General features: G+C 35.9%; 1 protein-coding gene across 3 annotated transcripts in view; it reads right to left on the bottom strand.

The window, feature by feature from the left end:
• Window positions 1–3777: 3777 nt before the first annotated feature.
• NEBL (nebulette) overlaps window positions 3778–25035 on the bottom strand; it is a 380095-nt gene continuing 358837 nt past the window's right edge. For 2 of the 3 annotated variants that reach the window (XM_049777821.1, XM_049777822.1), the window contains 2 exons: window positions 11077–11183; window positions 7155–9171 (listed from right to left, as the gene is read on the bottom strand). In XM_049777821.1, the coding sequence (XP_049633778.1) occupies window positions 8995–9171; window positions 11077–11183 (284 nt within the window). In that variant the 3' untranslated portion in view covers window positions 7155–8994. Of the gene's footprint in view, window positions 5746–7154; window positions 9172–11076; window positions 11184–25035 lie in introns of those variants that run through there. The other variant, XM_049777820.1, reaches the window with a different exon arrangement.

Here is a 25035-nt window from a genome sequence, read left to right on the forward strand (position 1 = left end):
GAAACAGTATATGCAGCCAGTAAATGTTCCTGGAGTATCAAGGATTTATTCCTCAAAAAGCATTTTGTGTGGCATTGATAAAGGGAACCAAATAGATTCACCATAGAAGGCATGGTTCACTTAAATGGGTAGGGACACAAGAATAAAGTGTGCAGACATCTGATCAGATGTTTTAAGGGAGGCAAATGTGCACATTACTTGCAGGATTCTGTAAATGAAACTATGATTTGTCTCAGAACAAGACTCATTACCAATAATTACCAACAACTTTCTTACATTGTGAGTTCTCTTTTCCTGTGTTGCCCAGTTAATGTGGCAAATCATTCTCTTATCACGTAATATATGAGAAAGATAAATTCCAAATCTGTGACATCTAAAATGGGAGAGAAGAGCATTTTAATCAATCAATTATGTAGCAGACAGCTGGCAACAAACTCTGTAAACACACATTTACAGAAAACATTCAGACCAAGTATGAACATAGGCAGGTTTACACATTACTCAATTATCAAAAAATCTACACATTAATCAATTATCAAAAAAAGGAATGAGGATCTCCTCATCAGTTAAGTATTGTTTACATGGTAACTTTTACAACTTGCTGATTTTTTTTCTAATTGGAACACCAAAAATGAGAATAATAAAAGGTTGTACAGACATTGGTCTACAAAGAACTTAAATGTATTTAAAATATAAACATCTGCCATTGTTACTTAAATTAAAACTTGGGAGAGGGTAGCAATATTTCTATCACTGGGTGCAGAAAATGAATTTTTCCACATGTCTGATGCCTTGCTGGACTATGATGGCTCCAAAATGCTTTTCAGCAGCATTTCCAAGTTTTCTTCATCCTCCACAGTTTACCCCTTCCCAGTGACAAGAACTTTGGGATAACCACGTTGGTCTTGCACCACATCTCTTAAACTACAGTGAAGCCATTAACTGTGTAAGAATTTATTTCTAACGACATACATGTGTACAAATGCATAAGCCTAGATTAGTGGCAGGGTCCCTTTTCAAGTCTTTCAGTTTTCAGAGCAAAGTCCCAGTGTTCCTTGAATGATGTAAACATTGAATTGTGTATGTTGAATAAATACATTACAATTACCACCAGATCCACCTTAATCAAGAGCTATCACTGAGTGAACCCAGATGAATTCTGTGTTTCTGAAAGCCACACACACACACACACACACACACACACACACACACACACACACACACACACACATTCGCTTTCCTATCTGGAGCAACAGTGCCTATGTCTCTAAGACAGCCTCTACATCTTTGACAAGCATTTTAAGAATCATGCTAATAACCCTCTAAACTGGCAAATTTTTTATACTTCTCACTACCTGAAGTTAAAGCATAGGCTATTATGTATGGCTACCTTCTGCAGGACTCAGGGAAATAAACTTCAAACCAAATAACTAAATAAATAAGCTTCTAACTAAAGTGATTTTCAGTATCTAATGTATGAAATAGAATGCAATGTGGCATAAAAGAAAACAAAATTCTGTACTTCCTGGTAACATTTCAACTTGAACAATGTGAATGGCACCTCTGTACTTGGTGTTTTGTTGGCGGGGGGGGGGGGGGGGGGGAATTCATGTAGATCCTTCCATCCTTTGTAAAAAGGTATATCTTGTTAACACAAGAAAAGAGGCAGAGGTGAAGTGTTTGCTCTGCATATAGTTAGGTCCTCTTGATCCCCCTAGTTCAGATAAATCCCTCAAAAACGTCCAGGAGTGATCCCTGAGCATAGCTGGATCACAAAATCAAAGATAAGAGGTGAAAGTCTGACAGAAGCAGCAGTATGACCCTCACACCTGGCATGGAGTGTTGGCATTATTTCTGCAGCTGGAGTTGGAGTTTCTTCTACTATGGGAATTCCAAAGCATATTTTTCTTCCCATCTCTCTGTGGCTATTTCTGTGACACTATTGTCTCTGAATAGTCTTCTCCATCCCCCGGATTTTTCTTCTTTGCGATTTCTACTTGACTTTTTCTTTGTCTTTCAGCTTTCCATAATATATTCAGTGTGCCAATTCATTCTCCATTGTGAATTGAAATTTTTCAGTAAGACTTAGATATCATCTTTGTTTAGTAAAGTTCCTGTCTCTATCAGGGAATTCTACTAAGGCTCCTTATATATGATGGGTTCCTGAGATCAAGTCATCTATGGTCAGAGTCATCAGTTTATAAGTGACTCAATATAATGATCCTTGTATTACAAAAGATAACTTTAGCTATATATGACCCTAAAGCTCATTAGTGGGGTCAAGAATCAGAAGTCAACCCATTTATTGAGCAATATAATTGTTAAATTTTTGTAGAAAACATTCATTAGATTTTCAAGTGTAAGAACAGCAGTTCAGATTTAGAACCATTTTGCTATTTCAGCCTACATTCTCTTTTATATGTGGTATAAGAAGAAAGAAAAGAAGGAAGAAGAGGACAAGAAAGAGGAGGAGAAGGAGGAGGATGAAGAGGAGGAGGAGAAAAAGAAGAAAGGTGGCAATGATCAAAATGTCATGGTATAAATACAAAACCAGTAACTAAGGTCTTTGTTCTCAAATTGACTTTTCACCCTTGAAATTTATTTTCTCATTCTATTTTTTACCAGAAATTTTCTGCTTCTTAATACAAATATAATAGACAAAGGCCAGAGAATTTTGCTTAGAACTGCAGAAAGTAGTTGAAATTCAAGCTTGGACCATATCCAGTTTTCTGCCATCACAAAACTCTTATTCAGTCCCTCTCTGTAGAAGAAGCAGATTACAAAAAAGACAGAACTTTTTCTTTTATCTGCTTTTTACTGCATTATATCTGAATTTTGAAAATTATTTTGGTAGGTAGTTGATAGTTACAAATGCCTCAATTTCCTAATAAATTAACAAACTTTTAAGTTAAAATAATAAAAGTCATAAGTATTTCTAACCTTTACATTTTAGTTCAAAAAATATCCTCAGTTATTCATTTTACTATAGTTTAGGTTCCAAAGACTAGATCTGTTATGATGAAGAAACAAAATCTTATAAAAAGAAAGAAAATTCTTTAAACGATTATCATTTAAAATATATGAACGTGTTTGATTCTTAAAAGCATACAAATATTTAGTGAGGTCTTTTGGATAATAAATGAAATAGGAGATTTTGAAAAAGAGCATATGCTATAGATATATTAAATATATATGCAATGCGAACATCTTGCAGAGTTATCAACTTACAATTAGGAGTGATTAAGTGCCATTAAAGAAAAACTTATAAAAGAATAAAGTAAGGCTAAGATCCAAATGTTGATAGATATCAATTTTGAGGGTAAAAAATAAGAACTAACTCATTTTTTCAATTATAGAAAAACTAAGGGGGAAAAGCAATTATGTTCTATGATAAATTGAGAAATCAGAGTATCTTCCTGTTTCATGGACTCATTTTATGTGTGTGTTTTCCTTTGCTCCAAGCTATTTCTTTCATCTTGCAAATGCAGGAAAATTAAAATTGTACAATTGTGGACATATGAAAAATCTAATCTTGAAAGAAATGATGTATGATTGCAGTACTATGATAGAAAATCAGAAAGATAAAGAGCTTGAAAAAGCTGAATAATGTCACCCTTTAAATCTAAACTTATTCCAGGAAGACACATTTGAAATGATTCACCAATGTCAGTGCACTGAAGCCTAGACACATCTAAAATATAATTTTCTGAGAGTTATGCAATAAACCTACTCCCCCAAGTAAAAGAGTTCAACCATCATCCAAGAAAACAAGGTGAGAACCAAGAAGTAGAATCATTTTATTTTATCCTGCATTTATTTCAGCAAACCAAATGTGGAGAGATAAGAAAGTAAAGCATCATCATGTTTTACAAATACAGAAAAATGACACAAAATAATAATACCCTGAAGAGAGTGCATCTGAGGACACAGGTCTTTCAGAGGCAAACACTTGCCATGACCACATGGAAGCCATGGCCAATGCATCCATCTGTCATTCTGGTTCTGATATCATTCAAATAGTTTGAATAGTAAATTAGCAATTTGCTCTTCAAAAATACCAATGCTAGTAATTATGGTAGCCTTGAAGGGTTGTGAGCAACTCTACTAGACATACATGGTGTTAGTCTTTAATGTGCTATTCCAATGCCCATCGCACATTGCTCAGGGGGAGATAGTCTTAGTACACATTTACTGTGACATCCACTGAAATGTGAAGTAGTTTGCATAGGTAGGTCCTTTAGGAAGCACAATGTTGCTCTAGTCCACCAAGGCTTAAAGATTCACAGTGTAGAGGAAAAGAACATGAATTAAAGCATTTCTACTAAAATATATTTTAATAGCTGGTGTTAACAATTTTCATAACAAAAGCCAAATTGTATTAATGACATATTACCATTCTGTATTGCCCCTGTGCTTTTAAAAAAACATTGTCTCATTTGTTGTATCCTCTCAAAGTTAGTACAACCATGTAAATTAATCATCAATTATAATTCCACATATATTACAGCAAAGAAAAGCAAAACAGTACTATATTGATGTTGTCTTTTGATCAGAGGCCTTAGAGCAGTCATTTCACATAATGCCTGAACCTACTAGGGGCTGCAACTAAAATCTCCCATGTTCATTGCCCAAACACTGAAGAATGGGACTCGGATGCAGGTTTCTCTTTTCTTTTAAAATAAATCATTTTTAACAGAAACTGGATTACAAACTATATACTATGCAAGCTGGATACCATATATCAAACACAAAAAGCATATGAAGTTCCTATGAATATACTGAAGTAATATGGACTATTGGGTAGGACATTTGCCCAGGCAATCTTTCAAGGTTTGTGAATTCCTGCAATGGTGGCCATGGAAACATCATCCAGTGTCATTTTTTAATCATCAAAAGTTAGTAATCAATTGCCTGGAAAGGACTCTTATGGACATGGAATACTTCAGAAAGAAACACTCACATTAGCATTCTTAACTTAGCATATAGAGTTTTGAACATAATGAAAGCTTCTTTACTCCATGCCACATTATCCCAAATAATCACACTCTAGACACTTTTAGATTATCAGAAGCAAATTGCTAAAGTCTCAGGAATTTATGAAGTGAATTTCATTTTGTAGATGTATTCAGCCTCATAATACAATTCTTCTAGCTTACAATAAGTACTTTAAATCCCAAACTTATAGTTAATGTGTATGTATCTCCACTATCTATAAATCCACAAAGAACCCTTCAGGAAAAGAAAACAGAAGAAGTCAGTATTTTCTAAAGTCTCAAATCTTTAGAGATAAAATATAATCAGCTATCCCCATTTCATATGCATCAGGAGCACCTCACTTCCCCACCACAAAAATACCAATCATGTATAATAAAATATTACTCTAGAATAGGCAAAAGCTTGCTTGCTTGATTTTGTTTCCAAGACCATAGTGGATTAACAAGGATCATCAAAAAAGGCACCTATTTTTGTAAATACCTATACTGTCATTTTGGTATAAACTCTATCCACTTTATATCAGGATGTATTAGTAAAGACTCACACATCTCCTTTCTCTGTTCATTTTAAAGCATTCTATGGGAGATACAGGAATCTACAAAAGAGATGACACATCTCTTGAAGTTCCAAGACCTCTTTAAGAGCATTTTGCTTCCCATGTCCACGAATGTAGCCAAGCTCCACAATGAGAGGACAAGGAAAGAGTAGACACGGGCAAAACTTCATCTTCATGATCTTCAAGCAATGTACCTAGAGGCAGAAGAGGGGCTGAGCTAAAGCTCTTCCATGTTCCTATAAAGTGGTCCTAGAAATTGTGCTTGCAAATCCCTGTGTGGCCTCTGGTGGTGACAAAGGCCAGGCAAGATGCAGGGCCCATATGGAGACATCTGAGGGAGATGAGAACATATGTCAAACAGCACTGTGCTGCAAGTGTGTAAACACTAATGAGAAGACACGAAGAATTCGCTTTGCCACAGGGTGCAAATAGAACGCTTTCCTAGCAAACAAGAACTTGTAAAAAGGTCGACTACAAACACCTACAACAAAAGCAATATATTTTTGTGGCAAAACTTTTCTCAAGAGTGATATGAGTCACCTAAGTTGTGTTTGCTGACGCTTATTAAAAGCATATCAAGCTGCTCCTGGAGTGTCTGTCAGATTGGAGAAACTTCCAATGGAGAAAAGTGGGTGCATATTTTCTGTGCTGCATCATTACACAGATTTCTTTGATTTAATTATTTTAGACTTGCTTTTTAAACTCTTCCTTAACCATCTAGAGCCCTCATATGAGATACCTGTTACCAAATTGAAGGTGGGAAGAAGGTACATGGGAAGAGACAGGTTGTCCAACAAAACACTTTTTTTAATGATGCTGTAAAAGTGGCACTTTGGTATTATATGTTTCCTGTTTTTCTACTGAGATATTTAATACCCTGTTGAGCTTTTATAACAAGGACAACAATATCAAGTTATAGCCTCAGGAGTATGTTCCCTTCACTCTTAATTGCAAAAGTAACTGCCCTCTAATTAAATTCTGATGAGACTTTAGTTTCTAAAGACTGTAAGCAGAAACATCTTGCTATGCAAAAATCAGGTAAAACTTAAGGATTTTTCCTCCAAATGCATAATGATTTTTACATTCAGGGCATTCACTTTTAAAAATCAGTAGATGAGAAAAACAATGAAACATGGAAACTTCTCAGATTGAAAATCATCATTTCAAGTCAATTTCCTTTGCCCATCCTATAAATATGCTATTTATCAAAACTTGTACCTGTCCTACATTTAGTTGCAAACTTAACCAACAACTACTCTTTTATTTTATAACCTCAGAAAGTGTTCTATCTCGGTGATATGGAAATACTTACTTAATGTACAATAAAATTGAGCCAGCTTCAATTTTAGTGCACAATAATTTTTGCAAAAATATCACATGCTCGGTTCGTCATTGTAGGTCTATGTACAAGTGATCAATAAAAGATGTGGGGTTATTTAATCATGACTAGTGCTTTCATTGGCAGAAAATTGGCCAAAATAATTCTTTGGTCAGTATTAACCTGAACTTTAATCATTTCAATATTATGTTGGTGTCATGTAGATAGAGTTCAGGTTAAATAAAGCCTTTTTTTTTTAAGCCAGATGAAAATAAAACTGAAAAGTTTTTAAAAAGTATGTCCTAAGTTTTAAAGATATCAACAAGTAGTGACTTGGATGAATAATTTAATAAAAATATTTTACAGGAAATCTAGTGCATTTACTTTAATAGAACACATAAGGCAGCCGTCCCAGAATTATTTTTTTGGATGGTGGGGGGCCACACCCAACAGTGCTCATTGTCGACACCCACCTCTGTGCTCAAGGATCATTCTTCTTAGTGCTGGGGATTTAAACCAACATAAGCCACAAGTCAGGCAAGTGATTTTACCTATGTACTTTCTCTTCAGGTCAAGAGTTTTATCAATTTTCTTTTCATGACTGTTTTTCCAGTTCATCCAAACCACATAGTCAGAACCCTAGAAGAATGCTGTTCTGTTGCAGATCCAATAAATGACACAATCAGGAAGACAGAGTTGCAAATGAGTATTAATCTGTGGTAATCTTGAGAGTGGCAAAAGCTCATGGCCAGCTAGCCAGGGTTACCACCATGATTGTGAATCCAGCAAACTCACATAACTCAAAGCCCAAATCACAATGTACCATCAATTCTATTTTAGTGAACATCTGTTGGATCTGAGCTGCAAAATCTCTGTGTACATTCCTATCTTAGCATTCTGTTATTATGAACTAAGAAAATAAAAATTGGGAAGTGGAGAGGAAGGCTTTTTATTAACTAGTTTCAGTAGCTACCTTCCCATCCCCAAATCTGGAAAAAAAAGTCATTTCTCTCTCTCTTGCTCTCTCAATTTTTGGTGGTTTTCTGCAGCACATTTTGTCTCCCATACTGTCCCCCACATGTTTACATATACACTAGCTCCTGTTAAGTTTTGTTTACCTTAAATCAATAGAAGCATTAGGTTAATGAAAATTGTTCAATAAACACCTAAACCACTTGTGCACTAGACTATATAGCTAATTTCTAAGGTGTATATCCTTCAAAACTAGAATGCAATGCAGCAGGAGAATATCAAGCAACTTTTCAAAAATTATTTTTTTATGATGAGCTGGCACTAGAGAAAAAGGTTTTTATATATCAGCCATATTTTTTGCTTTAATAACAGGAATGTTTGTTACAGAAGCTTGAACCTACATGACATGCAACAGGGTAAAGCCTATTAAAGAAATTAGGTAACCTTAAAATTTGCCCTTTGCAGAGTAGCTGTGATGTTATTTGGTTCTGACATCCTGTGGGCCCAATTCTAAGCAGAGATGTGGGACCACAATATTGACAGGGAGTAGGATTGCATTGGTACAAGTGAGAAATAAATAGATCAAGGTTGGCCAAGGGAACAATGATGGTTTTTTGCTTCTAGGTCCCTTAGACCAACAGTCAATGTAATTTTCACCATCATCCTGCCACTGCTTATGTGTATTATATTAGGCAGTTTCACCTCAATTAGAAATTACTTAAAGACTCCAAATCTAAGTAGTTTTTAAATTATTGGCGGTGTTACAGAATTAAGAAAATTAGCTTCTGGCAATTCCAAAGTGACAGCTAAGAAGAATAGTTGCTCTGTTTAAGAGATAGACAACAATTTATCTCAAGTCTACAAAAAAAGACATTTCCCAGAGGGTTCAATAGCCAAATCAAGGAAACCATTAACACAATTAGCAACACCAAATCTCCAGGCCAAAACAGAAATTTTATAGGGATTACTGAAAATGCTGCTGTTTTCAGTCCAAAAGTCATTCCTTCTTCCTGGTACCTGTGTGTCTAACTGTCAAAGGAAGGACAGATTATTATCAAACAACAGTTGAGTTGTCTTAAAAGAATCTTCTACCTTTTAAAAAGATCAGGTTTAGTATACATTAGGATAAAGCTTAAGGGGCAAGGATGAGGAATTAGTTAACAAACTCAATATAATTGGCTGGCAGCATGCCCGTCTTCCCCGTCCTTTGCACGGTGCCATACATCCAGCCATCATCAATGGGCTGCACATTGATAATGTAGTCGCCATCCCTGAAGGACACTTCATCTTCATCCTGGGCACTGTAATCATACATGGCTCGGTAGGTCCTCTGTGGAAGGAAAGAGAAATTCATTCATCACATATGGAAAATTTCAAACATTACAGACATGAGTGCCAATCATAACAGACCTATCAGCACACAAAGAAACTGTGTGTAGGAAGGAAGGAAGGAAGGAAGGAAGGAAGGAAGGAAGGAAGGAAGGAAGGAAGGAAGGAAGGAAGGAAGGAAGGAAGGAAGGAAGGGAGGAAGGGAGGAAGGGAGGAAGGGAGGAAGGGAGGAAGGGAGGAAGGGAGGAAGGGAGGAAGGGAGGGAGGATAAAAAGAAAGAATGAGAGAAAGAAATAGAAAAGAAGAAAGAAAAGAAAGATAAGAAAATTAAAATCTATAATATATTCACTTCAATTTTATCATAGTGATATATAATTTACATTAAGTGTTTTGAATATTTAAGTACACAAATATAATTCTGGCTTTAAAGAAGTTTGCAATTGAGGTCCACAATTTTTAAGAGCCCCTGGGGGGACTCAGTGGTTGAGCACTAGCTTTCTAGGTCTTTGGTCACCAATTTGATTCTTTTTGTTTGTTTGGTTTTGGTTTTGGTTTTGGGGGTTGTTTTTTTGTTTGTTTGTTTGGTTGGTTGGTTGGTTGGTTTTTTGTTTGTTTGTTTGTTTGTTTTTTTGTCACACCTGGCAGCACTCAGGGGCTACTCCAGAAATCACCCCTGGCAGACTCGGGGGACCATATGGGATGCCGGGATTAGAACCACCATCCTTCTACATGCAAGGCAAATGCCCTACCGCTGTGCTATCTCTCCAGCCCCTCCAATTTGATTCTTGACTCCACTGTCCACTTCACAAGGGCAGTCTAGGCTCTACCACTTGAGATTCCGACACCACAAGAAGGTGTGATTCCCAGTGAACCAGTGCAAATTTGCCAGCCTGAGTGTGCCACCACAGTGAGCACCACAACTAAGTGTGTCAACACCACAGCCAAGAGCTTCCTAACCTAGTCATTGCAGCAATTTAAAAAAGGAAGTGGAGTAGGGTTGGAAGGAGCCTTTCAAAGAGTTATAAATTTTGTTTGCCTGGATATTTTTTCTTAGGAATTTAGTTAATATTGACATCAATTTCAAAATTAAGGAAATTCACAGACTAAGGAAAATGATTAAGACACAGAGAACTTAGGGCAATTCAAGATTCATTTCTAGACTGCTTGAAAGACCAACTTTCCAAGTACTCAGGCCAAGTCCATGTAACTGTGCAGAGTTTGGAGGAGCAATTTCAACCTGAAAAACCATATTTGACCAGATGACCTCAAGCACTATTTCCCAAATAGATGCCAACACGTAATTCAGTACCACAAGAGTTCCCACAGGATAATTCAAAGATTTTTATTGGCAATGTCTTTTAGGTTTTAATTCATGCCAAGATAAACTAGTTAATAGAAGAACTATTTGGGATTTTTAGGCCAAAAGTAGAACATCACACTAGTAGGTTCTTAGTAATGTTTTACTGCTTATATATTTTAACATTGTGGCTTCCTTTCTCAATGGTTTGCCTCTTTAAGCATTTTGTTTCCTTTAAAAGAGATGTACCAATAACAATACATCATAATTTTTCTAGGAACATGTACATTGGCTCCAAGACAATGTACTCAGATACTAAAACCCAAATATGCTCAACTTTCTGAAAGAAAATGAGTGATATTTGTATATACATAATATACTTTCTCCTCTCTACTTTATTTATATTGTCTAATACAATATAAATGCTATGCCAATAGTTAGACTTTATTGAATAGGGAGTGAGGACCAGGAAAAAATCTTTATGTGTTTATTATAAATAGCCATAAATGTAACTATAAAATACTATTTAATGCTAGTCCATGTCTATTCATATTTGGGCAAAAATATGACATATTCAGCTAAGAAAGACTATTTCAAATAGGCACTTACTAGATTTGGTGAATGCTGCATTGATCTCATGGATGACAGGCTGGTCTGATGCATGTATCCATAACCTTGTGAATGGCTTTGCTGGTAGGCTCCAGGCAGAACAGGTGCTGTACATTAAATACACATATTAGATACACATCGAGATTCCTTGATATGAGTCTCAAATGCCCCTCTGAGCCCTCTGGGGACATCATGGTCTCTTAACACCTTCTAAAACAAAATGCCATTTTCAGTGTCATGTGAAATTGGTGTGATGATATTAAAAAGCTTTAGATTAGTATAAATTTCAATACCTAAGGACACATAAGGAACCAGTTCAGCATGCACCTAAATTATATTAGACATATCATGTTACCCAGTTGCAAATGCTATGTTAAAACAATACAAATAGAAAACAAAAATTCTCCATAATCCCTTAACAAAATCATGTTTTCACTTGGTCATGTGATCCTCTTAAGCTTTATCATATATGAAAAGAATAAATGCAAGGAAATTTAACTCGATTGTCAAACCAATGACCATGACAGAGTGTTTTCAATGAATCCTTTTTTGCATACAATGAGATGCTCTCAATATTTCTACCTTATTACAGCAGAATGTTACCATTATAAATAAAATATACTTATTTATTATAAAATATAGTTAATAATAAACCTAAATAAACCATTATTTAGAATATATCATTATTTTATTTTGGCAATAGCTGACTCCTGAATAAGTTACATGAATATCTTACAAAAGCCTTAGAAATAAAACCACTTCAGGAATTTCATAAGCATCACACTTCTATATCAAAAGTAATAGCCCAAAAATATTAACTCATTTTGTTGTGTTTTCATCACTATGAAGACTTTGAAAATACATCCTTACTGTTTTGAAGAACATTAAATTCTAGAGAAAGCAACCCAGAAGCTAGATTAAAAACTTTGTAGAAGGGCCAGAGAGATAGTAGAAAGGAAGGTCTGCCCTACAGACAACTAAAACTGGTTTGATACCCAGCACTACAAATAGTACACAACCTCTCCTTCAGAAGTGCTACCTGAGCACAGAGTCAAAATTAAACTTTGAAGACGGCCATGTATAGCCCCAAATCAAAAACAGACCAAACAAAAGAATCTCCATAAAATCAGAGACCATGGAGGCTGGAGAAATAATTTAACAGTCAAGATGCTTGCTTGCATGCAGCCAACTTAGGTTTGATACCCAGGATCCCATGTGATTCCTTGAGTATTGCCAGGAGTGATTCCTGAGCAGAGTCAGGAGTAACCCCTGAGCATTGCCAGGTGTGGGCCTAAAACAAAAAAATGAAATGCATTAGCAAATTAGTAAAAGAGTGATGTCTGTGTTGCTTTTTAAATTGGAATTTGCCTTCATTAAATTGATTCCTCTGGGCTCTCAGATCTATGATTTGTCATTCCACCAGGAGCTTTCTAAACTCCCTGTTATTGTGCCAGGTATAAATAATATAGACACGAGGCTGGATAACCCAAGGAACTTGTATTTAGTAACGCAGTCTGGGAGGGAAATAAAATAAAGCAAGAGACTTAAAGAGGAAACCAAAAAGATTTGCTAGATTTTATCTTCTTCAAGGTTTCTCAGGTTCAACTACATCCCTTTTCTCTTATTCGCAAATATTTTGGGCAAATGCACTACTTTATTTTCTTGTTAGATTTGAAAGTAAGCACAATTTACCTTTGAAGGTCAGAGTTGAGCAATTGAATAGAAAAACCTACAAGTACTTGATTTTTAAAACCCCAAAACACAGTATTTTTAAATAGCACTCTTGAGTTAGGAATTATAGGCACAAATATGAGATTATGTTGTACAAACTATGCAAGCATAAATATATTGTCACAGATGAGAGAAGTGAGGTTTCAACTTTTTCATGGTTTTCCTTTCCTGGTAGTTTCTGTTACCAAATATTTGAAGTGTACACTCAATCTCTAAAAGCAAAGGTTAAAGCTATACAGTGTAACAAAGGATTCAGTGTTTAGTGTTTGTTTAAAATCAGCTTACAGGGTTGTTTTCATCTTCAGAATTTACAAAACATTGGTGGTTCTAGTAATGGAAGAAATGACTAAATTAATTCCAGTGCAGGACTGCCCATCTAGGGCATGCTTTTGATGCCTTGAATTACATAGTTAGTTGGGAATGTCGTTTATATCCAGTATCAGACACTTTTTGAAGTGGACGAAGGACCAGGACCAACTCTGGAAGGCAAATGGGTTTTTCCCTCTTCTTAAGTCTGACTTGCCTTGGACAATTGTGGGCTGCAATTATTAACACTTATGGAAAACCTACTGAGTGGCAGATAATGGAGGAAGCCTGTACTCATATAAACTCACTTATTAAATATTTGCTGAGTTGAGGAAATGCATAAATGAATGGCCTGTGATCCCAGCTTTCAACACACAGAAAAAGATTGTTTTGTTCAGCTAATTAAGTGAGCCTAAGTAGTCATACAGATATCTTCATCATTTTCCCTTGAAGGGGAATGTGTCAGTATTTTTGACATTATATATTTAGATTGAATTGATAACATTTAGGGGGATAGCTTTGAAAAATTTAAGATTACATATTTAGATGAATGTATAATATTCTACAATCAAATAAATATCTCGGTAATATTTCTTAGATGCCATACCTAGATATGAAATAAATGTAATTTGTTACAATATACTGGAATTAGTTTAGAAACTATTAATAAATTCCTATTCAAACTAATACCATTATCATCTGGAGAAAGCATTAATAATTTTAGATGATTAAGCTTACATAAAATTTGATATCCTTATATGAGACTGAATCTACCACTAAGTATTAATTATTCTTAAAACCAAATAATTATATATTCTTTATGATAAAGATATTCTTGAATAAATCAGGCCATAACGTTACTTTATAAGCTCAACCTTACTGAACAAAAAATGGCAACCCATTATAAAATTATAGTTCAGTCTATGATAAAGATTTTAATTACTTTTATGTGACTGCTTAAAACATATTACTGAAATACTTTCATTTGCAGCTCATGATTCTGATTAAAATTAGTTAAATGAGGGCCAGAGAGATAGCACAGCAGTAGGGTGTTTGCCTTGCATGTGGCAGATCCAGGACAGACCCAGCATCCCATATGAGCCTCCTAGAAGCGATTTCTGAGTGCAAAGCCAGGACCAACCACAGAGCACTGCCAGGTGTGGCCCCAAACCCCCCAAAATTAAAAAATTAGTTAACCATACTTACAATGGAATATATGAGGGTGGTACTGGGGATTGAACTCGAGTCTCACTAACATAAATCATGCATTTTATCACTGATCTTTTTTTTTTTTTTTGGTTTTTGGGTCACACCCAGCAGCACTCAGGGGTTACTCCTGGCTCTATGCTCAGAAATTGGGGTACCATATGGGATGTTGGGATTCGAACCACTGTCCTTCTGCATGCAAGGCAAATGCCCTACCTCCATGCTATCTCTCCAGTCCCTACTGAGCATTATTTTAATCACTCATCCTCTGGATGAGGACTGGGTGCTGAAAAAAATGCAATAATATGAATGATACCCAATCAGTAATAGTAGTACCCCTTTGGGGTCCGATGCCATGAGTGCTAGTACAAAGAATGTTCATAAAGGGGTCATCCAACCCTAGAATTGTAGTTTTGGGGATTTTTTATTTCAATAGTATAAAATATTTAAATATACCCCAGCAACAACAAAACACCAACATGAGACCCAATTTTTTTATTTCTCATTGGTCATATTTAACTAAACAGGGGGGTTTGTTAGGATAAAATAGAACACTGTATCAACAAAAAAAAGTTGGCTGGAGGATTTGGAGGCTGAAAAGAAACTTTTATTGGCTAATGCATGTCAGAGATATTAATGAGGTTTGAGGTTTTATTGGGGCAAAGAATCTCTATTTAGACAGTCTAAGCCTTAGACTCTAAGGGAATTGCTAAACTGAATGAAAATATGAATGAGAATAGAAAACATGAAGATACCATTAACTTTAAACATTAAATAATGAGCTTGATGCAAAGTAGATCTCATCTGGGCTAGGAGCAAAGAGTTTGAGCTAATTGTTAACAAAAGCATATCTTGATGTGGATCTTTGGTTCGAATAGATTTTGACCCAAAATTCAGATGACATTAAGATTTCCATTCAGAACCTCTAGTTCTGATTCATGGAATCAGATTATCTCCATATTGTCATGATGAATATTATATCTTATTTATAAGATGTCTAATCCAGCAACAAGCTGCTACTTTTCTAAGCTGAGCATATTCCTATGACTATAAAATATTACTAATTTCCCTGTAGAAAACAGACACAAACTGGGTTGCCTCTAGCTTTCTAGTGTGCTGGCTTTTAATTATGAGCTGTGAAAAAACTAAAGCCTAAGAAACAGGCTTGCTCCATAACAAGCAGTAAGTAAACAGACAAAAACACAAAAATGAAATTATTGCAATTGAGTTAGAAGCACTAAATTTTGGGGCTGGAGCGATAGCATAGTGGTAGGGTGTTTGCCTTCCATGCAGTTGATCCAGGATGGACCTCAGTTTGATCACCATCAGCCCATATAGTCCCCCAAGCCAGGAGTGATTTCTAAGCACATAGCCAGGAGTAACCCTTGCATGTCACTGGGTGTAGCGGAAAAAAAAGCACTAAATTTTATTTATTTATTTATTTATTTTATTTTTTTGGTTTTTGGGTCTCACCAGCAGTGCTCAGGGGACACTCCTGGTTCTATGCTCAGAAATCGCCCCTGGCAGGCTTGGGGGACCATATGGGATGCTGGGATTCAAACCACTGTCCTTCTGCATGCAAGGCAAATGCCCTACCTCCATGCTATCTCTCCTGCCCTAAAAGCACTAAATTTTAAAAAAGATGTGCCTAATCACCATGCTAATATAAAACTTTCTTTTTGAAAATTATATAGGAAAATCAAAGCAAGGCTTTTTGTCTTCTTTCTGAAGTGTTCTGATCTGACAGGAGAGTAAACTGTGGGAAAGAGAAAGCATAGAACCAGGCAGTAGCAACAAGTCACTTACCAATGATCGTGACTACATGAGAAACTCCATGTCACGACCAGGTTCCCTGACCAATTATATCAGAACCTCTGGAGAGAGAAGTGGTTCGACAGCTGTATACTCATTATTACTTTCTTAATCTTCTTTGTCAGTCTTTTCCACAATGGACAATAGATCCCTGGGTGAGGGGAAAGGTCTGTGCAACCAGGTACAAGTTGGGGTTTTGTTTCCTTTATATTTACTTAAAAGAAACAGATTTCTAGGAAAACAATGAGTGGTCTTTTTTTAAAATAAAATCTTTATTTTAGCACCATAATTACAAGCATGATTGTAGATGGATTTCAGTCATAAATAGAACACTCTCCTTCACCAATGCAACATTCCCACCACTGATGCCCCCGATCTCCCTCCTCCCCCAACCCTGCCTATTTTCAAGACAGGCATTCTACTTTTCTAATTCATTAACATTATCATGCTAGTTGTTAGTGTAGTTATTTCCCTAACAGCATTCACTACTCTTTGTAGTGAGCTTCATATTGTGAACCTGTCCCTCTGGACCTTAACTCTATTGTCTCTGGGATTATTATATTACTGTCTTTACTTTTTTAAAACCCATAGACGAATGAGACTATACTATGTCTATTACTCTCCCTCGAACTTATTTCATTCAGTATAATAGGTTCCATGAACATCCATGTGTAGGAAAATTTCATGTCTTCATCTCTCCTGATGGCTGCATAATATTCCATTGTGTGTATTACCACAGTTTCTTTAGCCATTCATCTGTTGAAGGGCATCTCGGTTGTTTTGGTTGCCAGACTCTGGCTATTGTAAATAGCACTGCAATGAATATGGGTGTGAGGAAGGGATTTTTGAAATGTATTTTTGTGTTCTAGGGCATATCCCTAGGAGTGGTATAGCTGGATCATATGGGAGCTCAATTTCCAGTTTTTTGAGAAATCTCCATATTGTTTTCCATAAAAGCTGGATTAGATGGCATTCCCACCAGCAGTGGATAAGAGTCCCTTTCACTCCACATCCCCACCAGCACTGCTTGTTCTCATTATTTGTGATATGCACAAATCTCTGTGGTGTGAGATGGTAGCTCATAGTTACTTTGATTTGCATCTCCATGATGATTAGTGATGTGGAGCATTTTTTCATGTTTTTTTTGGCCATTTGTATTTCTTCTTTGAAAAATTTTCTGTTCATTTCTTCTCCCCGTTTTTTGATGGGATTAGATTTTTTTTCTTGTAAAGCTCCTTCAGTGCCTTGTATATTTTGGATATTAGCCCCTTATCTGATGGATATTGGGTGAATAGCTTCTCCCATTCTGTGAGTAGTTTTTGTATCCTAGGCACAATTTCCTATGAGGTACAGAAGCTTCTCAGCTTAATATATTCCCATCTGTTTACCTCTGCTTCCACTTGTTTAGAGAGTGCTGTTTCCTCCTTGAAGATGTCTTTAGTCTCAATGTCATGGAGTGTTTTACCTATTTGTTGTTCTATATACCTTATGGTTTCAGGTCTGATATCAAAGTCTTTAATTCATTTGGATTTTACCTTCATATATAGTGTTTGTTGGGGGTCTGAGTTGGCCTTTTTTGCAAGTGGCTAACCAGTTGTGCCAACACCACTTGTGGAAGAGGCTTTCCCTGCTCCATTTTGGATTTCTTGCCCTTTTATTAAAGATTAGTTGATTATATGTCTAGAGAACATTCTCTGAATACTCAATACTTAATGCACACGTGGAAATTAAAATTGTAAGAAAAAAAGAGTAGAGCCCTCAAAGGTTAACAGTATATGTTTAATAAAGTTAGACTTTGGAATGCCAATAATTATTTTATATTTGTCATACCAATAATGCCAATAATTGGTATTATTCCAATATCATGCTGTTTTGATATATATTGCTTTGTAATACAGTTTAAAATTGAGGAAAGTATTGCCTTCCATATTCCTTTTCTCAAGAATTGTTTTAGCTATCTGTGGGTGTTTACTGTTCCAAAAGAATTTCAGGAGTGTTTGGCCCATTTCTTTGAAGAATGTCTTGGGTATCTTTAGAGGAGTCACATTAAATCTGTATAATACTTTAGGGATTATTGCCATTTTAATTATGTTAATTCTGCCAATTCATGAGCACGTATGTGTTTCCATTTCCACATGTCCTCTTTTATTTCTTGAAGCAGGGGTTTGTAGTTTTCTTTGTATAGGACCTTTACATCTTTAGTTGACTCCAAGATATTTGAGTTTATGTGACACTGATGTAAATGGGGTTGTTTTTTAATGTTCATTTTTCTCTATCATATTGTGTATAAAAAGGCCATTGATTTTTGTGTGTTAATTTTGTAGTCTGTCACATTGCGATATAAATCTATTATTTCTAGATTCTATTGGTAAAGTCTTTAGTATTTTCTGAATATAGTATCATGTCATCTGCAGACAATGAGAGCTTGACTTCTTCCTTTCCTATCTGGATGCCCTTGATATATTTTCCTTGCCTAAATGCTATAGCAAGTACCTACAGTACTATGTTGAATAGGATCGATGAGAGAGGACAGCCTTGTCCAGATTTTAGAGTAAAGGCTTTTAATTTTTCTCCATTGAGGATAATATTTGCCATGGGTTTGTGTAGATGGCCTTAACTACAGTATTTTCTGACGTATAAGATGATTGAGTGTATAAGACGCCCTCTTACTTTTCTTGTTCAAATATAGGTTTGGGGCTATATTCACCATAAAAAAATTACATCTCTTTTAGCACTCACATGATAGTTAAAAATTGTAAGAGAAAAAGAGTAGAGCCCTCAAAGGTTAACAGTCAATGTTTAATAAAGCTAGACTTTGGAGTGCCAATAATTATTTTACATTTGTCATTTGTAGTGAGTGACTGTGATTTTTTAATTGTGATCTACATTGGAGTAGGGAAGAGGGCTTCTCCAAGAGCAGCTGGCTGGGGTGCAGTGATTAATAGGACAGCTACAGGGAGACAGAGTGTCTCTTCTGTGTTCCATAAAAGCTGAACAGAGGTGAGTAACAGAAAGTCGCATACCTAGCAGCTGGATGAGATGCAGACCTCAATAACTCAGCTCCTCTGTGTGCCCTCAAAGATAAATCAGAAGAAGCAGAGGACTAAGTGATGACGCCTGGCAGCTGGGTGGGATGCGGAGGTAAGAGGGGGCCAGATTACTCAACCTTGAAGCTGGAGTAAATCTCAGTATGCCTTATATCGGCATATAAGACAACTCCGACTTTTAAGAAATTTTTCATGGGATAAAAAGTCAGCTTATATGACAGAAAATATGGTATATTGAGAAAAGTTCCTTTCATTCCCATCTTGATGAGAATTTTTTAATCAAGCTGTTGGACCTTATCAAATGCTTTCTCTGCATCTATTGATATGATCATATGGTTTTTATTTTTCTTGCTGATATTGTGTATTATATTGATTGATTTATGGATGCTAAACCATCCTTGCATTTTTTGGATGAAACCTACTTGATACTAGTGAATGATCTTCTTGATGAAGCATTGGATCCTATTTGCCAGATTTTGTTGAGGATCTTTGCATCTGTGTTCATCAGAAATATTGGTTTGTAATTTTCTTTTTTGGCAGCATCTCTGTCTGGTTTTGGTATCAAGGTGATGTTGGCTTCATAAAAACTATTTGGAAGTGTTTCTGTTTTTTTCAATTTCATGAAAGAGCCTGGAAAAGATTGGTAGTAGTTCCTCTTGAAAAGTTTGGAAGAATTCATTAGTGAATCCATGTGGGCCTTGGCTTTTGCTTTGGGGCAAACATTTGATTACCATTTTGATTTCTTCAATAATTATGGGGTGTTTAGATATGCTACATCCTTTTTATTCAACTGTGGAAGGTTATAATAATCCATTTCTTCCAGGTTCTCATGCTTCATGGCATAGAGTTTCTCAAAGAAGTCTCTGATTACCCTTTGAATCTCTGTAATATAATATCTATACTATATTCCTTTTCACTTCTTTTCTTTTCTTTTCTTTTCTTTTTTTTTTTTTTTTTACAACACAACTTGTGTCGCTCAGGGGTTACTCCTGGCTCTGTGCTCAGAAATTGCTCCTGGTAAACAGGCTCGGGGGATCATATGGGATACTGGGAATTAAACTGGTGTTCTACAGGGTTGGCTGTGTGCAAGGTAAATGCCTTACTGCTGTGCTATTGTTCTAGCCCCAATGAGTGATCTTTATCTGAAAAGAGAGCACTTAGGGAAATAAATTTGGAAACTTCTGTCTCAAGTCATAGTGAAGTCATAGTGAAGGACTATTGAATTTTCAGCCTCCTTGTCACTGACCTGAAACCAATCAGATCACATTTTTAAAAGTCTTTCCAGGATTCCCTCCCATCCTGCAATGTATGAAACAGTTGTGTGTCAACACCACTCCTCATACATACACTAATCCCCAATGGATGGTATTAGGAGTTGGGGTCACAGTGAAGTCAATTGGTGAACTTTGAGGTTTAAGCCTCACAAGTTTATGTGAATGTGGTTGACAAAAAGATAGAATATTCCTTGAAAGAATCATGACAATATTTCTTTAAGGAAAAAAGCTCAAAACACAGACCCCTACATTTGAAGCAATGAGTTTTAGACATCTTTTAAGGGACATTTTGGCATCTGATGAATCTCTTGGGTATGTGCATATTTTGTTTAATCTTTGTTCTTCCTTTAATTACCAATAGTGTCCTATTCTCTCTAACCAGATACCACTCTGTCACAGTGTCCTGTAGGAAGAACTTCAAGTCTGTGTGCCAGTCTATGCTAAACACTTTCTCAGTGAGCAATGAAGGCCCTAATAAATATGCTAAACTAACCGTAATTATGAAAACAGGACCTGAAAAATGCTTATCCCCTAAGTCAATATAAGTCATAAAGACAAGCCCTACTTGGCTAAGAATTTAATGGAGACAAATATGATTGAATTTGAGATATTTAAACATTTTCTTCCTTTAAATAATAAATTTATATTGTTGCAAGAATTAAATACAATTCAATATCTTTAATTACCTGTTAACTGCAAAATATACCATTAAAAGGTTGTGATTTTCACAACATACATTATATTGGCCATTTTATTTATATAGTAGGTTTACTTATGTCAGGTAACAATTTCTAAAATAATGTTTTGAGGGCTATATAGTTTTTAAATTTTGAAAAACAAAAATATGTGTTCCTTAATTTTTCTTTTAGTTAAGTCCCATCTCAAAGACCCAGAAAAGCAGTGTATTTTTTATTCCGAGGCTTTATTTCTTCTAGAAAAATAAATCCAAAAATGCTCTCTGACAGGACTAAGCTACGGTATAATTGATATGACTAGAATTAGAGAGCACAGGTTTAAGAATATTTGATGTTTTGCTTTAGATTAATCTTGCCAATTTTCCCTTTCATTCAATTTTAATTTCAACATGTGTTTTTCTCCCCCCAGATTTGTTTCTGATTTTTAACTCTTTAAGCAAAGAAAAAGTCTCCAGCTGGTAACTGTCAGTCACCCAAGTCATGTATAGAAGCATAAATGGCACTGAGGGAAAATAGAATTATTTCTATACCCAATTAGTCTTTTTTTTTTTCTTTTTGGGCCATATCCATTGATGCTCATGTGTTACTCCTGACTATGCTCTCCTGGCTTGTGGGACCATATGGGATGCCGGGGATTGAACCAAGGTCCATCCTGGGTCTATCCCGTGCCAGGCAAATGCCCTACCACTGTGCTATCACTCCAGCCCCCAATAATTAGTCTTTGATAACACTGTCACAAACAAATATAACACTGTGTATATTCACTACAAATGCACTTGCATACTTGCCCCAAAACAAGAATGTAGAGCAGAGATATACACATACAGACACAACAGAGTTTTCTAATGATACTCTATATTTTAAGCAGCTCTTTGTAAAACAAGGATGGAAGGTAGACAGAGACACTGTTTCTATGTGGATAAGCCATATCATCAAGCATCAAGCATAGCTTTAGGTCACAAATTGTGCCATGACTCAAAGTCAACTCAGAGCAAATCCTAATTTTTGCCTCTGTGAACACAACTTCCAATACCAGGGGTCTCAACCTCAATTTACCTGGGGGCCACAGGAGGCAAAGTCGGGGTGATCCTTGAATGCAAAGTCAGTAGTAAGCCTTGAACATTGGGGGGTGTGACCCAAACAACTAAAACAAAACAAAACAAAAAAAGATTCCTCTAGGGCAGGGCCACAAAATGTTGTACGGAGGGCCGTTTGTGGCCCACAGGCCGCGAGTTTGAGACCCCTGAAACCAATTTCCTGTCAGAAGATGCTTTATTCAAGCACAATGGAAAATAATTCTCAACATGCCACTGCAGAGGATATCTTATAAATAAGGAACAGGTAAGTACAGGTAATGTATTGTTAAAGGATAAAAACTGAGGCATTGCGTTTGAGTTTTTCTTGTACTAATAAATTAATGTGACTCTTAGGGAATAGCATCAATCCACCAAAAGTTTCCCATTACAGTACCATTTTATATATACCCTAAGTGACAAGTACACTTACTATTCCCTGTAGTTACATCTCAAGGCTGATTACATTATATATGGGCAGGTATATTTTTCCAAGCAACAGGCATATATTAAATTGATTCAATGTATCTCTACCCATGAGCATGAATTAGTCTAAATATGAGAAAGTGGATCTAAAAGAATCTCTTGGGGCCAACAACTCAAGCTCTAATTCAGGTCAGGAAAGTCTGGAGCTAAAGAAATCGGTAGGTTATGAAGAGTTTCTGTCACGTTGGAAGATGCAAAGTGGTCATTGGAATCAAAGGCACATGATTTCAAAGATGAGTAAAAAAAATTCTAGTTAAGAACTGAACAAACTGATGCCTAATTTCTAGGCACCTGGCTCAGGTAAATGATGTAAAATAAAATAATAAATAACATAAACGCTTGAAAATGAGGCATGAACATATCAGGAATGTATAGGGAGAAACTTTCACAACTAAAATCAGAATCTGGCAACAAGAAAAGCAGCACATGACAATAAGCCTGGGCTACAGGAGATGGAAAACAATATTCAGAAACTCAATACATCACCCAGCTGTGTGAGGCTATGGAAATTTTAATTCCTGTAAAGTCGGGATCCAATCCATGACCTCTACCCTGAGGCTGGGAAGGGAGGATATAGGAGGGAACAGGATAAAATAGGAAGTTTGAGGGAACAGGGCAATTGTGACAACAAAGATAACATTATGACTGACTAATGTTCCATAATACAAAACATGGGAATACATATTCTCTTCTTGATGTGCAACCATTTTTCAAATTATAAAATTCTTACAAAGTTTCCACATGCTAAATGTGGGTATTCTAGATCCACATTTATCTTTTTCCTGATGATCAAACTTGCCCTTTCCCAATCCACTCAGCTTGACAGGAAATATATTTTTAATGTTTCATTATTTGTTACTTTATGTGTCAGATGGTTCTCCTTCATACACATATGGAACCCTTTGATTTAATTTTGGCAAATCAATGAAAGACACATGTGCATCTTGGAACAAGTGCTATTCATTACCATTTGATCCTTCCCCGAACTTTACTCTCAGAGAAGGAAACTTATGAGGTTACTTTTATTCTAAGTCTATTGATAGTAGGACTATGAATTTCTCTAAAGAATATATATAAAGAATATAAAGAACCTTTTTCCTTTGGACAGTGACAGAAAGAACTAACTGAAAGTTTCTACCAAATTATAATGTGCTTTCCTTACATAGGCTAGGTGGCTAAATATAATCATGTGATATTCTACAAATTGGATTTTATATAATAAAGGAATTGTTTATTTTCCTGTATATTAATTTCACCACTGAGAATTAATATTTCAAGCAACTCTTTCAATCACTCTAAATTTAAGTTAGGATAGTAAAACATGTAGCAGGTAAGCTTAGACTACCCTTAGTTATGGTCAGGCTAAACCTCTTTTGAACGAATACTAGCAAAAGTCCCAAGTGAAGTTGAAAATAATGCAGCTGTATTTTAGAGGAATAATTTGAACTAAGACTTCCAGCTAAATGTAAGTACTTAGCACAAATAAGACTAGAAAGGAGTTGGATTTTTTGGTGGGGGCTGTGGGAAGCTAAAGATTTCTAAACAACTGAGTAGTAGTAAAACAGAAATATTATAAAATACTGGTAAATTTACTTGAAATTAAGATAAAGTGAGAAACTAGGAGAATATTTTTATGGTTTCACTGGTTATTTAATTTCTTAAATTATGCTCATGACTAAACACCAATTATACTAAACTTGAGGACGAATGCAACCTATAAATCATAAAATACAATTCATCCCTAAAAAATATAATGAAGGAGAAAATAAATACTAATAGGGGGTAAAGAATTGTGACCTTATAAATACATCTTAATAGAGATTTTAGAATATAGGTGATTTTCTCATCACCCCTCTATGATTTCCTTCAGGGACAACAATCTGACCAAACTTTAAGTACATTTTCCTTTGGGCTGATATCACCAGGGCTTTTTGGAGTGAGTGTGGGCACACACACACACACACACACACACACACACACACACACACACACACACACATCTTCCTTCTACCTGGAAGCTTGGCAACCATAACCATGCCCACAAATGCACTCACCATTTTTGAACCAAGCCAATTCCATAGACTTACTTTTTTCTTGAATGAGATGTAAACCAGACCATCAAAGATCATGGATATACAGGCCACACAGCAGAATGCTGGTCATCCTGGGAGGAGTGGGTAGGCCATGATCCTGTGCTGCCAAAACCACACCTGATGCCTCTATCAGCCAGAATCATTGTTTTCCTGAAGGTCCTGCCTCATCACCCCTCCATAATCCCTTTGGGAAAACCAATCTGACCAATTTTCAGGTATGCCAGTTTGGAAGCTGA

Source organism: Suncus etruscus, chromosome 7 (assembly GCF_024139225.1).
Source record: "Suncus etruscus isolate mSunEtr1 chromosome 7, mSunEtr1.pri.cur, whole genome shotgun sequence".
NCBI classification, from domain to species: domain Eukaryota; kingdom Metazoa; phylum Chordata; class Mammalia; order Eulipotyphla; family Soricidae; genus Suncus; species Suncus etruscus.